Raw genomic sequence first — 15140 nt, 5'->3', positions numbered from 1 at the left:
TCAAAGGGGGTAGATGTAAAATAAGGCATGACAACCTGCTATATTTCCTCAACTATTTCAAGGACAAGAAAAATGAAATTGTGTCACAGGCACAGGAATATTTCAAAGCTATGAATTCCATCCCAGTACTTGCTTTTAATTTGATTATTTCATGTAATACCACATGAAAGAGACTATGTACTAGTTTAAATTTATTTCTTGAAACTAAAATATTTCAACTTTTCAAACAAAATATTGGTCTGAAATAATTATGAGAAAAACTATAAAGCTTGACTGTGAATATAAGATGGTATAAGTATTTCCAAGAAAAATTTGGTGCTTCCATTTAATAGAATGTGAACTTTGCAAATGTATCAATCTCTTAGACATTAATGTCAATATATATATATATATATATATATATATATATATATGGCCATTTATATCACTTATATAGCATTTTATAATAAGAACAGCAGAATACAACAGACACTAGTATGGCAGTATGTATAAACGTGACTGTATAACTAATATGATCCTGAAATCTGTACACGTGGGAAAAATAAGAATTCATACCCCATTTGAATCAAATGTATGATATATGATATGTCAAGATTATTGTAATGTTTTGAGCAACTAATAAAAAAAGAAAAAATCAAAAGCATATCAATATATTACAAGATTAGTCCTGTATAATCTGTGGAATCTTAGACTCACAATTTAGTAGTTTTCATTTGATATTTCAGTGTTTCTATCTGTTCTGTGGTGACATTTCATTGATTTTACCATGTTTTCTCCACTCTTAAAATATATATCCTTCGCTGTGAGTTTAGTCCAACACTCTGAAACAAATGGTAGTTGTAAACATCATCATATGATATCATCTGCTAAAACTAATTCATTCACTCAAACTTTATTGTGTGATGTTCCAAGCACTGTGTACCAGGCCCTGTGCTAGTTTGAGACACAGCATCTGAATAACTATGGTCTGTCTCTATAGGGACAAGGCAGCTAAGAGCTGTCAAACCTTGGAGGAGCAATTTTAAGGCTTGTGAGGAGTAAATACAACATTTAAGGCCCCATGCTTAACTTTGTGGGTAACAGGAATAGATGAGACAGGTTTCCTGACTCAGAAAATCTCAATCATTGGAAGTTAAAGAGATATAAAGGCATATTTGTATTTATGTGTAGAATAAATATATCAAAAGGAGGTATGAACTGAAGACTTTGGGTAGAGAGGGAATGATGTGCTGATTAATAGAAATTAGAAAGATTTCCAAAACCAACCTGAGCTGATGGTAGAGAAAAATATTTTTCTTTTCTTTCTTTCTTTCTTTCTTTCTCTTTTTTTTTTTTTTTTTGAGACAGGGTCTCAATAAGTTTCCCAGGCTGGCCTGGGACTTATGATCCTCCCAAGTGCCTGGGATTACAAGCATGCACCACTGCGACTGGTTGATCTTCACTTTTATGACTTTTTTCTATTGCATTCAGATAAAGAAAGAACTTGTGTTCCTCAAATGACCCTCAAATCCCACCCAAGGGCATTTCATTGTTTCAGTTTGGTGCTTTTACAATAATGGTGGGAAATTCTGCATGACTGTGGAGGAAACACTGAGGGAGACAGATCTGAAGAGGAAGTTGGAAGATGAGTTATAAGGGATATTTTATACCATGACAAGGAAAATTAACTATCTTGTTGGCAATAAAGAAACTGTAGGAATCCTCAAGCAGGGTAATAAGATAATCAGATTTGTTTTGCACATACTAACTAATAGTAAAATGATAGAGGTACAATATACTGCTTATAGTGATATGATTATTGAGCTATTGCTGTGTTATAAAGCATTATGTTTAAGCAAAAAAAAAAGACTTTGATTTATATTTCTACCCTGCGATTATCTGTGTAACCTTTATTTAGTACCTTAACCTCTTTCAACTTTAAATTTAATCAACCTCTATGTGGATAATATGTAGCTGGTGTTGACTTGAAGGTTAATTAAATGAGGAACTAGATGCAAGGACTTAGCATCATGCATACAGGTAGTAATGAATAAATATTGGCTTTGATTAATCCTCTAGCATTTGAGATACTCATTGTCATATCAAAGGTAGAATATTTAAAGTAATCGTTAGTACAGAAGTGTTCAACTCAACCCATGATTTCCATTGAAATGAATTTTAAAACTGTTGAAAATAAACATGTCAAGAACCTACTTTGTGGTAAGCCATTCTTATAGACCGTGGCCGCCATTAGAAGATGGCGCCGGCTTCCACTGTGGCCTGTGATAAACAACTCCTTTTATGGAGAGTTGGCGCGCAATCCCTTACCACCCTATGAGAGAGATCCACGTGGCAGCTTGGGATTGGGATGTGGGGGGCTTTATTAAGCTGTGCTTGGGCGTGGGGGGCGCTAGAAGATGATACATGACTCAAGGCCTGAATAAACTGTTGAAAGAAGAATCCTGTGTCGTGTTTCCCTTGCCGGCGAGGGGTCGCGACACTACTTCAAGATTATGATTCAGGAGTTCAGAAGTTCTGTGGAAGAGCCTAAGCACCTGCATTGGCCAAGCACCTGCATTGCACTTTAGGTTCTAAGATAATTTTGATGCACAACCAAGATTTAAAAGGTAAGGCAATTAAAGAACACTTTAACTATTTTGTAGTTGGATCAGTATATCCTTCTTGTTCAATTTGGTAACTATTTATTTAACTCATCCAACATTTGCAAAGATTTAGAATCTGTTTAGTATGTGATAGATTAAACACTGCTTCTAGATTTATACAGTATCTTTTGCTTGTATATCTATAAATAACAATGGAGTTTAGAAACCTCTGGACCTCAGTTTCCAAAGTCATAATATAAGGAGAGATGCATAGTACCCTGGTTCAAAAGAAATATGTCAGAGCCACACCTGTAAATTAATTTGATAATGCATACATATAAGACCAGGAAAACTAAGGCAAATTCAGAGGGAGGGATCCAGATGAGATGACAAAACAGCAACCATATTGCTTAATCCAGAATTCAAACACACAAATGAGTCAAAGGTCACGATGTTGCAGTCAGTCAGAAACCAAGAAGAAAAGGAAAATTTAATGATTGCATGAAAGGTCAGAGCACACAGCAGGTGAGTGAGAGATAAGAAGGCAGAGATGAACTGGTGGCTTCCAAAGCTGGAAGGCAAGGCAGAGGGCCAAAAGCTCAGGCAAGTCAGCAGGAACCAGGTGATCTACAAATAAGATGAGCAGAAGAACAGATGCCAGGAACCAGGAAAAGGGAGCACTTGCTTCCAAGGCAATCTTCAGACCCTGGCAGGAAGCTTCTTAAACACTTCCTGCTGCAGCAGGAACCAGTCTAGGCCTGTAGATGGAAGCAAGCAAATGCATGAAAATGGAGAAGGTGAAGCTTATGGGAACAAGAATAGCCTAAGATCTCTGGTGAATAATGTTAGCCAACCACAAAGACACAAAACCAATGTGAACCCATATTTATACTAAATATTACTAAAACAGAAGTTTATATTTAAGAAACTATGAGACGTGCCTGAAAAAAAAAATCAGAATAACATGTAAAAAGAACAGTGCAACACACATACTAATTTAACTCATTCATTCATTCATCCTGTCATTTATTCAACCAAATAACAATATGGAATGCCTTCAACTTTCAAGCCCTGTGCCAGGTGCTAGGTATACCAGGATGAAAACAGAGACCCCACTGATCATATTGTCCAATAGAGCCAACAAAGGTAGAATTATTACAATATAATGCATTAAGTCTTAACTTTAGAGTGAAGGGAGGTGAAGCCTTAAAGAATTCACAAGAGTGAGTCAGGGGAGAATGTGTTCCACTGCAAATGAATAGCAGGTACAAAAACAAGACGGGAAGGGAAGGAGGGCGTGTTTAAAGATTTGGAAGTAATTCAGCATAGCTGGGGCATATGTTGTGCAGTCAGAAATAATGCAAAATTAAGGCCACAGTATAGATAGGGGAATCTCTAATGAAAGACCATATTAAAATGTTTGTAGTTTATCCAAAATATAATTTTCTCTGACTAAATAATTTCAAGTAATACATCCAAGGCTCTGCAACAGAAAATGGAAGATGAACTAGAATACCAAATAACATATGAATTCAGCCATGCACTTGTCCATCCATGGAAATAACAATCTGGTTAAAAATGAACTGGTTTTAACCTTTAGTCTTAGAAATTTAAAGGAGGATAGGGGAGTGGATACAGCTCCAAATAGTTACATAAATTTTATTTTGCCTGTTCCAGGCATTGTTGTTGATCAAACACCTCAAGAAACTCTACCAGATTAAGGGCTCTAGACAAATCTAACTTTATACTATTTTAATTTAAATAAGAAATTTAAACTTCACAAATATATGAAAACAAAAGATAAGCAAAATAAATAGTTACCACATCAAACTAGAAAGAGATATTAATCCAACTATAAAAAAGTTATGGGTAAAGTTTTTAATTGCTATGCCTTCTAACTATTTGATAGTATAATGTCAGTTATGGAAGAGTCCTGGGGAAGACTGTAAAAAAAAAAAAAGTGTTTACAGATTTTATCCCTTTTCTAGTCATGTCTCTACCTATTCAATTTTTATCCATACTCTTAGGATGCTGGAAAAACTCTACAACTGGGTAGCTTCAAGATGTGACAAATCTGAGGGCCAGACCTCAGTCAGCCTCCATGTCCACCAGGTCTTATTCAGCATTCTTTCCCATTTCCCTCAGCAGTTTTGCCAACTTTCACCTCTTTCCCAAGTCTTCTAACCCATTCTCAGCAAAGTGCTTTGCTCTCACTCACTAGATATAGGAATTCACTATAAAAGTTTACACCATAGTGTCCTAAAGATTGTGAGATCAGCAAACAACCAAGGAAAACTCCAACCCTTAAGGAAAACCCAGATCGTAGTTGGCCCTTTGAGAAGACTGAAAAAAGGGAGGATAGAAAATGAGGAGGTAACCAGAAGTTTTTAATACTACAAAACCCAAAGAAGGAGAATATTTTAAAGAGGAAGTAGAAAACAGAATCAAAAGACACAGAAATGTCAAGTAAGTTAAAAGGAAAAGTGCCCAGTGAATGTAGCAAGGTGGTGATCATGGCAAGTAGTGACTTTATTGCAAGTAATTTTAATTAAGTGATGAGAATAGCAACCAGATTGTAGTTGGCTGAGCAAAAACAAGGGCATATCATTCTTTCAAGAAGTTTCCTATAAAACAGGGAGATATAATGACTGCTTTAGAGGAATTGAAAACAAAAGGAAGGTCTCATGGATCAACAATGGAGGTGTTGGAGGAAGCTGCAGAGGGGATGGTAATGGTAATGCAAAGGTTGTGGCCCTTGAGTGGTAAGGGTGGTGGTGATGAAGGTGTAAAGGAGGTGGAGGTAGCAGAATTGGTGATAGAGAAGCTAGTGGCAGTGGAGCTGGTGGTACAGCTGATGATGGGGTGGTGGTGTTAGTCAAGGTGAAGGTGGTAGTGGTCTTGGTAGAGGGGGTGGTGGTGATGATGATGGCAGAAATGGAAATAGTCATTTTAAATTCAGGAGACACTTGTGCATGTTTATCTACTAAGTTAAAAGACCAGGGACTATTAAGAGAAAAAATGATAATAATTGCATTGGTCTCAAAGGAAAATAGACAGGAGTATTAGAACACAGATTATGGAAATAAATGGCAAAACTATATGCCATAGTTAAAAGTCTCACACCAAACTATATGCAAATGTGTCATGAAGTTCTGTACCTGCCTTTCTGCTTTTGTACTTAGTGATCTACCTGCTGCCTAGAATACCCTTTCTACCTCCCATTGTAAACATATTAATTCCTAATCCTTTTTCAAAATAGGACTTAGAATCTACTTCTTCCAGGAAACCTTTTCAAATACCCTCCCTGTTTTGATTAAGATACCTGTCCTTGGGGTTCCCAGAATATGCTGTACATGGTCCATCACACAATTTTCATACTAAAGTGTAATTGTTTTAATTTCTACTAGAATGTAGGATCCACAAAAGCAAATACCACATTCCATAAAGCTTTCATTTATTCACTCAACAAAACTAACATATTACTATTAATAATAAAAATCTATTGAGCACTTATCGAATGGAAAATCATAGTAGGAAAATTTTAACCTGTTGTCTGCTTTTGTAAATAAAGTTTTATTGGAACACAGTCACATTCACTTTCTCATTGTTTGTTATTGTTTGTGGCTGCTTTCACACTACAACTTTTGTGAGGCAAGTAGTTGTGATAAAGCCTATATGGCTTGCGGATCCTAAAATGTTTACTATCTCACCTTTTACAGAAGTTTGCCAATCCCTACTTTAACCAATAAAGGCACAAATAATGACTCAATCCTATCCTACAGAAGTCTGTACTTCAGTGGGGACATCCAGGAATTATAGTAAAATATGATACATATTTTGATAGTGGACATTAAAAATGCTACAGGAACATATAGGAGAAGCACTTGATATATTCTTTGGAAAAATCCAGAATTTTGTATATTTAGCATCTAGCACTATCTAGCATATTGGAGGATGGTCTATAAGCAGACCAATTTTTTTCCAAAGGAGAAAATTTATTTATCATATGCAATACTTGAGGAAGACTCTAAGGTATACATTTGAGTAATTATTCAAAAGTCTGCTGATATTTGTACCACAAGAGAACTAAATTAGGATTTCATTTAGTTATATATCATTATTGTAAAGATAAATGTTATACAAATATTTCAGACTTTAAATCTGTTCCAAAGAGATAAGGTTCTAGCTTGGTCTCCCCATTTAAAAAAAAAAAAAATAGTAACTCTGATTCTGGCCTTTGGAGGTAAAAGCCTGACTTAAATACTTGCTGACAGTTGGGAGACTTTCATAATGTTCATATTATTTCAGAATTCTTCAGAAGATTTTATTGTGAATATTTAATGCTGTCACCTTATCTAAAAATAAGTACTTAATACCCCCTTGATTTCCTCTTTATTTTACACATTACCATGCACTTACACATGCACACCCCCCCCACACACACACACACAAGCAAGCATATTTTATACCCAATATCATCTCACGTAATACATGCATCTATTAAACATACAGAACCCATATATCCTTCACACATATATCTTTGAGAAATATGCACCAAACCCAAATCTAATGCATGCATATTTGTATAGATTTATTTTAATTAGAGATGGCAAATAGGTTCTGTTGAAAGGTCAATGCCATTCAATCAAGGGTCTGCCTGTGGCACTGTGTTGAGAAAGCTGGTGAGGGCACCTTTGAGCACACAAGAACTTGGATTGTGATTCTTTTGTGATATTGGCCTTGGACACCAAAGTTAAAATGGAGGCTGAGTCAACTTATTTGCCATCCTTTCCCTTAGGAATCTCACACATTGACAGATATTTTTTGAAAGTATACTCTTGCTGCAAGCTTACCACAAGTAAATGAACTGTGATTGGTGCTCCCAAGAATTGAGGCAGGTGGAAAAGTTCTTGGTGGAGATGACCTTGATGGAGAGGAAAGAGATAACAGTAACTTAGATTTGCAAGGCATCTCATCACTTTCAAAGTAACCTCATGAGTTTTACCCCCCACTGGATCTCTGCAACTTACTTAGCTTTATAGATTACAAATCTAAAGTAAGCAGGGCTCAACGAAATCCTTGGGGCTTATAAATTCAAACATGATCATGTGGAATTTTGGACAAAGATAAAAAGCAGAGAGCCAAATCCCAAACGCAGATACCTTCAGGTATAGAAGACAGCTTCCCAGGAAGTGGAGGAAACCCACTGCTCTGAGGTAAAAATGATTAGGAGTTATCAATGATTATGAGGATGCTTTGAGTATTGTTACAAGATGTTTTGGAGAAAAATTATGTTATAATGCAAAGCAAGAACTTACAATAGCATTAGAAGAATTAAACAAATATTCAAGGTAACAAATGTATAATAAACATTACTTTCCATGGATCAGGCTCTATACTAGATGATACAACTACAAATAAGAAAAAAAAGTGTCCAATGCTTGCTCTCTTTTAATTTCCTAAATTAATTCCCCTACTTCTCAGTCATTCTAGTAATTTGGTGTCTGTTTAAATCACCTGAGAAGTGCATTTAATTTGAAAGTTTTATGTATTTGGTGAACAGTAGACACCAGAAATCCAAATTTTCAGCAAGCCCCCAAATATCTCTAAAACCAATGGCATTTGTCCATGAACCTCACTATGAATGCACTGAATGCATTGCTATCTTTGGGTGTTAATGAACATAGGGTTAGGAAGTGAGCAACTTAAATTTTATTCCCTTGACAACATGATCACCTGTAAATCCAGTTACCCAGTTTCCCTCAGTGGTAACATCTTGTAAAACTACAGCAAAACACAACCAGGAAATCAACAGGATACAGTCAAGATACAAAATATTCCCCTTACAAGTATCCCTCATGTCATCCTTTCACAGCCATAGCAACTTCCCATCCTACTCTTTCTCGAACTCCAGACTACTAATCTTTTCTCCATGTCTATAATTACTTTATCATTTCAACAATTCTATGTTGGTAAAATCATACAATATATAACCTTTGGATGTTTGCTTTTTCCCCCACTGAGAATAAGATTCATCAGAGTGGTCATATGCTCCAATTTTTCATTGCATCTTGTTGCTGACTACTATTCCATTACATGGATCAACCAGCTTGTTTAATCCCTCACCCACATAAGAGCATCCAGGTTGTTCTAGCTTTTAACTATTGTGAATACAGTACACATAAATGTAAACAACATATACTATTAATCCCTTTAAGGAGTTACAATGGTTGAATAAAATGTAGAAACCTAGCTTACTGGTTTCTGGTTTGCTGGTCCCTAATGTTCAGTGCCAGTTTATAAATTGAAAACCTTAATTCCATAAAATGCAGAAGTTTGGTGATGCAGTCTACAACAGAAATGTTTACAATAAAAATCAAATCACCAGACAGAGTTTGGAGCCCAGTAGCTAGGACACCCTCTTTGTTTAACATTAGTTACAACAAGTTACAGAAGTCAGAGCTATTCCCCTTTCCAGGGCTGCCATTTATCTATTTATTTCTATATCATCTATGTATGTTTACATATATGTACATGTGTTGAAATAGATTTTAGGATCTGTAAGCCATATAAGCTCTATCACAACTACTTGTCTCACCACTGTAATGACAATAACAACTAAATACCTGACAATAACAACTTGAAAAAGGAAAAGTTTATTGGCTCACAGTTACAGAGGTACAGTACAAGGTCAGCCAACTCCATTGCTCTGGGTCTGAGGTGAGGAGCAAAAGAGCATGGCAGAAGAAATCTGCTCGGCTTGTGACAGCCAAGAAGCAGAGAGAGAGAGAGAGAGGTGAAGAAGCTGAGGGGAAGATAATCTTTTCCCTGGTATTGCCCATGACCCACCTCCTCCATGCATCTCCACCTGCCTATGCTACCACCAGTTAGCCCATTAAAACTAGGACAGACTGATTAAGTTACAGCTATCCTAGTGTAATCATTTCACTTCTAAATATCCTTGCATTAAGTTATGAACTTTTGCGGGGACACCTCATATCCAAATTCTAACAGTATGTATTTATAAGCATGCTGTGAAAAACACACTGGTATTTTAATACTACCAATACCTTCAAACAACATTTATAACTATAGCTGACATGCAATATAGTACCCTGACCACAACCCTACACTGATACATGCACCATCAACAAACTGGGGGGCTCCTCTAATCTTTTTATATCCATCTCTTAGAAACTTGCTACTGTGCTGATTTTTTCCCTTAACAATTACCTTGATAGCCCTAGAATATTGATTTAAAATTGTTAGATATTAATCTGCATTTAATCTATTCCTTTGCATGAAATTGTGGCCCTATCTATGAGTATCTACATTCTGAAAGAATACACCGTGGTATGGTCATATGATGTAATAACATACAGCTGTTAAAATAAGCAGGTAAAGGTATCAATGACCAATAAGAGAATTACAAATTCAAATGTAATTCTCAAATGTTTATTTCTAGTTTGGACATCTACTTCCCCTGAGTTCCAGATTTCCACTCAACAACTCCATTTGCATGCTCAACTATTATTTGAAATTTCATGTGACCCAAACAGAACCAATCCTTTCTCCAAGCCCCATTCCAATTATCACCACCTACCACAATCCCACCCATCTAAAAAACATGTACCCCATTCACTTAGATGTTGAGACAAAAAAAAAAAAAGGCATCACCCTTGATTCTCCCAATAGTGTTCGTTTAAAACACCAGTAAATCCTGTCAGCTCTGTATCTAAACATGTCTAAAGTATTTTCACATCTTTCCATTGAAATCACCTCCAGATACTCATTGAGGCCTCAATTTGAGTGTTGCTTTCAGAGTAATACCTGAAAAGCTAAGCTTGGCAGCTCATTACCACATTTCCTATTTTAACAGCTTTAAAACACTTAGTGGCTGAAAGGACCTTGTTTATTCACACTTCTTTTATCTCACTGTCTTCATTAGGATATCAGTTCATCACTATATTCTTAGCATCTAAAACTGCCTGGCATATAATGGCCACTCAATAAATATTGACTGACTACTATTCCCATGACACCACTTTATTATTTTAGAATTTCAACAGTATTTTTAAGAATGTGATGTGACTGCAGAAATTCCTATCCCTAGGCATTTTTTTTTTTCTTTACAAAATGGGGGAAATTGAATGATTTAGAAATTTCTTATCTATGTTAAAATTTCATGACTCTGTGTGTGCTAACTTAAATTATAAAATATCTCTTTCCCACTCAATTCACTATTTAGCTTTTTTACTGTCATAATCCATAATACATATATATGTGTGTGTACATATATACAAATAAAACACACACACATATTTGCAATTCATAAAGTATTTTGTTTTCGATTGTTTCCTCTGATACTTCAAACTCCTGGAGAATTATATTTATTATTTCTGTTTTATAGATGGGACTGTATAAGCCCAGAGTAGGTATATATGACATGTTTAAATTCACCATGAACCTCATTTCACTTTTTTTAAAAAAAGTCTATTATTAACAAAAGTTGATGGCTAGCTAGTATTTTAATTTTTTATAGCTATGATGTAGACCCCTGATGAATGACCGTTCTACAAAATGCTTTTGCAGTTAATAAAATCATCATATGTGTGGTTTAACCATTCTAACACAGTTTCCCAGTTTTCACAATGATTTTGATTAGTCCAGCTCTTTTTTTTTTTTTTTTTAATTTTTTTTTTAATATTTATTTTTTAGTTTTCAGCGGACACAACACCTTTGTTTGTATGTGGTGCTGAGGATCGAACCCGGGCCGCGAGGCCCAGCTCTTTCTGTAAGAAAAAAAGAGAGCCACTGAATGTTTGCATTGAATGCACAAAAGACCCACATGACAAATTCTACTCTTTCCATCCTGCAATAGCATTCACTATTCTTCCATTTGAGTAGATCTTTGAGTAAATAAATGCATTGCTTCCAGAAAGCTTCCACAGTGACTAGTAGTACAAAATAATTATAAGTATTTAGCTTCAAATTTCCATTGCACAATTTACTGACTTTGTGACTGTAAACAAGTCATATGCTCCTTTTCTTCACCAGTAAAGTACATAGGAATAACTACTTAAGACAATGTAATAATTAAAAAATTAGACAATGTGAAGTAGTGCCTAGTATATAGTACACATTCAGCAATGGGAGCTTCTTCCCATCCTGTTATCTTGAAGAAGTAACATATCAATCTAATCACACTTTAGCAAACAGGTCATCAGGAAAGAGAGGGAAGGGAAAGACAAAATAGGTTTGGAAAATGGTACTGAATAAATGATGTTGAATGAGTAACTTATAGGCAGATACAGCTCTAGCTCTACATATTTTGATAAAACAATGAAGAACTAAATGTCTAAAATTCTTAGAACAAGAAAATTACACTTTAGTCCCAGGAAAGAAAGGCTAGAATTTATTTGCAATCATTTGAACTGAGTTTGTTTTCTTCTAAGTTGGCGTTTCTAATAGGAAGCTCTGGCTCCATTTGAACTCTCCAACTTGTGAGGTGTTTATTTAACATTCTTCTCAGGTCTAGTGAACTCAGGATGATTTTTTCTCCAGTCTAATTCAAATCTAGAATCCAGAAAGAATCAAGTAGTAGGGATTTTGTGTGTTTGTATGTGATGGTGGTGGTGGCCAACAAAAAAATGAGTCCTGGCTTAGAAACAGCATTTTGGGAAGGGGCTGGAAACTTAAAAGGAGAAAAAAAGAACCTAAGAACTGTGGGATTATGGTTGGTGCAATATCTAAAAGACCGTATTAGGTAACCTTTTAATGTCCTTCATCTCAAAGGTTATATAAGCCCCGTGATTTACACCTTCTTTCTAAAATGAATTCTACAATCACACTATATTCTCTCTCTCTCTCTCTCTCTCTCTCTCTCTCTCTCTCTCTCTCTCTCTCTCTTTCTCTCTCTCTCTCTCTCTTCTCTTCTCTTCTCTTCTCTCTCCCCCCCATTCAGCATCTCCCCACCTGGAATCACCTCCATCCTCCACTTTTGTAGCTCTTACTCATTCTCCAATATAAATCACCTCCTGTGTAAAGACTTCTCTTTTTAATATTTATTTTTTACTTGTAGTTGGACACAATACTTTTATTGTATTTATTGATTTTATGTGGTGCTAAGGATTGAACCCAGGGCCTGGCAGGTGCCAGGCGAGTGCTGTACCGCTGAGCCACAACCACAGCCCTAGATAACCTTTCTTAATACATTTATCAAACACTATTGTATTTAATGAATTGTATTTAATCAAACAATCACACTGTATTCTTGAAATATGTCCAGAAAAGTCTAAGTCCAGTGGATTGTGCTTAGGTATTTGCCCACTGATATTTATTGTATTCTTAATTTCTGAAGGTCCTCTTAGAGATGATGCATTGTAGAGAAAGTATGTTGACAAGGAGGGAGAAACAAAGCTCCTGTTGGTAAGACTCTCCTCTGGTCCACTGCACAATCAGCGCTGTGCCCACTCTGATGAAAACCATTCCAAACAGGAGTTTCCCCTTTCTTCTTCCCATCTTCTAGTCTGATTGACCCTTCCGAAGCAGGAACTCAACATCAGCACCTGTCCACCTTCCCTCTTCCCCAGTTACAACACTCACTCCCCCCCTCCCACTTTGTCCCCAAATCTTCAAGGACACTCTCAGTGCTCCTAAGGTTTCAGAATAAAAATTTAATAATATTTCCTTCCAAACAAGTGGAAATACCTGTGATAAAGAAAACTGTACTATTTCAAAGGCAGAGACTGGTATTTTTAACCTAATAGTTTCACATGTCTAGTGCACGTTTATTTCCACACATTTTTTGTTTTTACTTGCAGAATTATCTTTAAGGAGCCAGTAAGGATCCAATGGAAACAATATCTGATACAGAGTCCTGGAAGTCTGAAATATAGAAAGAAGAGCGGGAACCATATTCCCAGGAGACAATCCTAAAATAACCTAAGCCAAGCTGGTGAAGGAAATCCTGGGCAAACAGCAGTTTGACCAAAAACCATAGTGGGGACTTGTATCCTTCAAAGGCCAAGAAACAGGGAAATTCAATGGCTGGACCTTGAGTAGAAGTGGCAGGGGTAAGGTGAGGCACATAAGATAGTAAAGTCAAGATTTAGCACACAAAACAAGATTTTTTGTTATGAGGTTTCCATTATGTTATGAATCTGTATTTTCAATGAGGTAAGGGATTTCCTACCAGAGAGAAGAAATCTTAAGTGTTTGAGCCTTATGATCAGAAAGAAGTAGGATAAGGGATGACCAGATGAAATGGAGTTAAAGCAACAAGATAAATTATTTGATGCACTTAACATGTGCCCACTTGAGTAGACACATGAGACTGGGTTCCAGTTTATTTATTTAACAGACTTGCACTGTAAAATTCTCTCACATATGACTAGAATTACATTGTATTTTAAGCTGATTGTGTATGCCCAACTCTAGTGAATGTGACATGAAGAGGAAGAGGGGGAGGGGAAGCAATGATAAAAGGACAGGGGTGCTACTATGGAGAAGCAGCCCTCTATACAGAAAACTCCTTCTAGAGGCAAAAATAAAGATTAATCCAAAAATAAGCAAGTAACAAGAAACTCACCTGGCAGAGCCTTTACCAGCTGTGGTGGCTGCTCTTGACTCTTAACTATGGTAGGAAGATGCAACCAGTTTCATCACAAAGACATTTAGTAGAGTTGGGCATTCTTGATGGGGCTACATGGAACTCTAGCAATTCTAAGGGAAGCCAAAATCTTCCCTTGGGTCTTCAATAGCCTACCTACCCGGGAAGGGAGATAGTGTATTTGAAGCTTAGTTTTTGCATTGGGACTAACAAATCAGAACCCAGTTATTTTTCTCCAGTCTGAGGAAGTCTTTTTAACCTTGCCTAAAGACGATATAAATTATATCTCTATATTGCACTTTTTATTAAATAAGTCCTTGGAGGCTTTTTGTTTTAGGTTTTGATTTTTAACACAATTGCTATTATTTCCAGAAAATAAATGGCCCTATTTAACGCCAAGTCAGAAATCAGGTTAACTCAGACAAGACACCTTGTGCAAACGCGGTGCCCAAGGTCGTTGGTGAAATTGGAATAGAGCCAGTAGCAGCACACAAATCTAGGGCCCCAGTTTTGGGTCGTGTCTCCTTAGCTGCCTCCAGACCAGCTGTGATCGCGAGAGGAATTTTCCCAAGCAGAGACTGCCCTAAAGAGCACTTTGGGTTCACGCTGCGGTTTTCAGTGCTTTTTCATCTCCACAAGGAGACAAGGCACTCCTTCGGTAAGGTGGCGACCGCGAGCGAGACCTCCCCAGGCCGGCAGCTGCGTGCGGGTGCAACGCAGACCCTCTGCCTCTGCTGGGCCCCCCTCCGCTGCTGGGAACCCAGCGCTTCGGCAGCGCGCCACCCCCTCCCCGAACGGCTTCAGGAAACAGCCTGCAGGGAAATCTGCTGGGGACCTGGTGACAGCCACCAGGCCTTCAGCTCGAGAACCCACAAGCAGGACCCTGGCGGCTCCGGTGGCGCTCGGCCCTCCTCGCGCCGGTGTCGCTGCGCCCCACCTACCGGTGC

At 37.1% G+C, this 15140-nt stretch overlaps 1 protein-coding gene across 2 annotated transcripts in view; it reads right to left on the bottom strand.

The window, feature by feature from the left end:
• The window catches only part of LOC107142769 (nonsense-mediated mRNA decay factor SMG5-like), an 81419-nt gene extending 67196 nt beyond the window's left edge, over positions 1–14223 (bottom strand). Inside the window, exons 1-2 of one of the 2 annotated variants that reach the window (XM_048802030.1) lie at positions 14173–14223; positions 7436–7506 (exon numbers count right to left, since the gene is read on the bottom strand). Coding sequence is in view for 1 of the 2 variants with exons in the window: in XM_048802029.1 (XP_048657986.1) it covers positions 7436–7558 (123 nt within the window). In the remaining variant the exon portion in view is untranslated. Of the gene's footprint in view, positions 1–7435; positions 7652–14172 lie in introns of those variants that run through there. The other variant, XM_048802029.1, reaches the window with a different exon arrangement.
• Between the last annotated feature and the right edge of the window lie 917 nt (positions 14224–15140).

The sequence above is a fragment of the Marmota marmota genome, unplaced genomic scaffold (assembly GCF_001458135.2).
Source record: "Marmota marmota marmota unplaced genomic scaffold, marMar, whole genome shotgun sequence".
Taxonomy (NCBI): Eukaryota; Metazoa; Chordata; class Mammalia; order Rodentia; family Sciuridae; genus Marmota; species Marmota marmota.
This window is presented reverse-complemented; position numbering and strand designations above follow the sequence as displayed.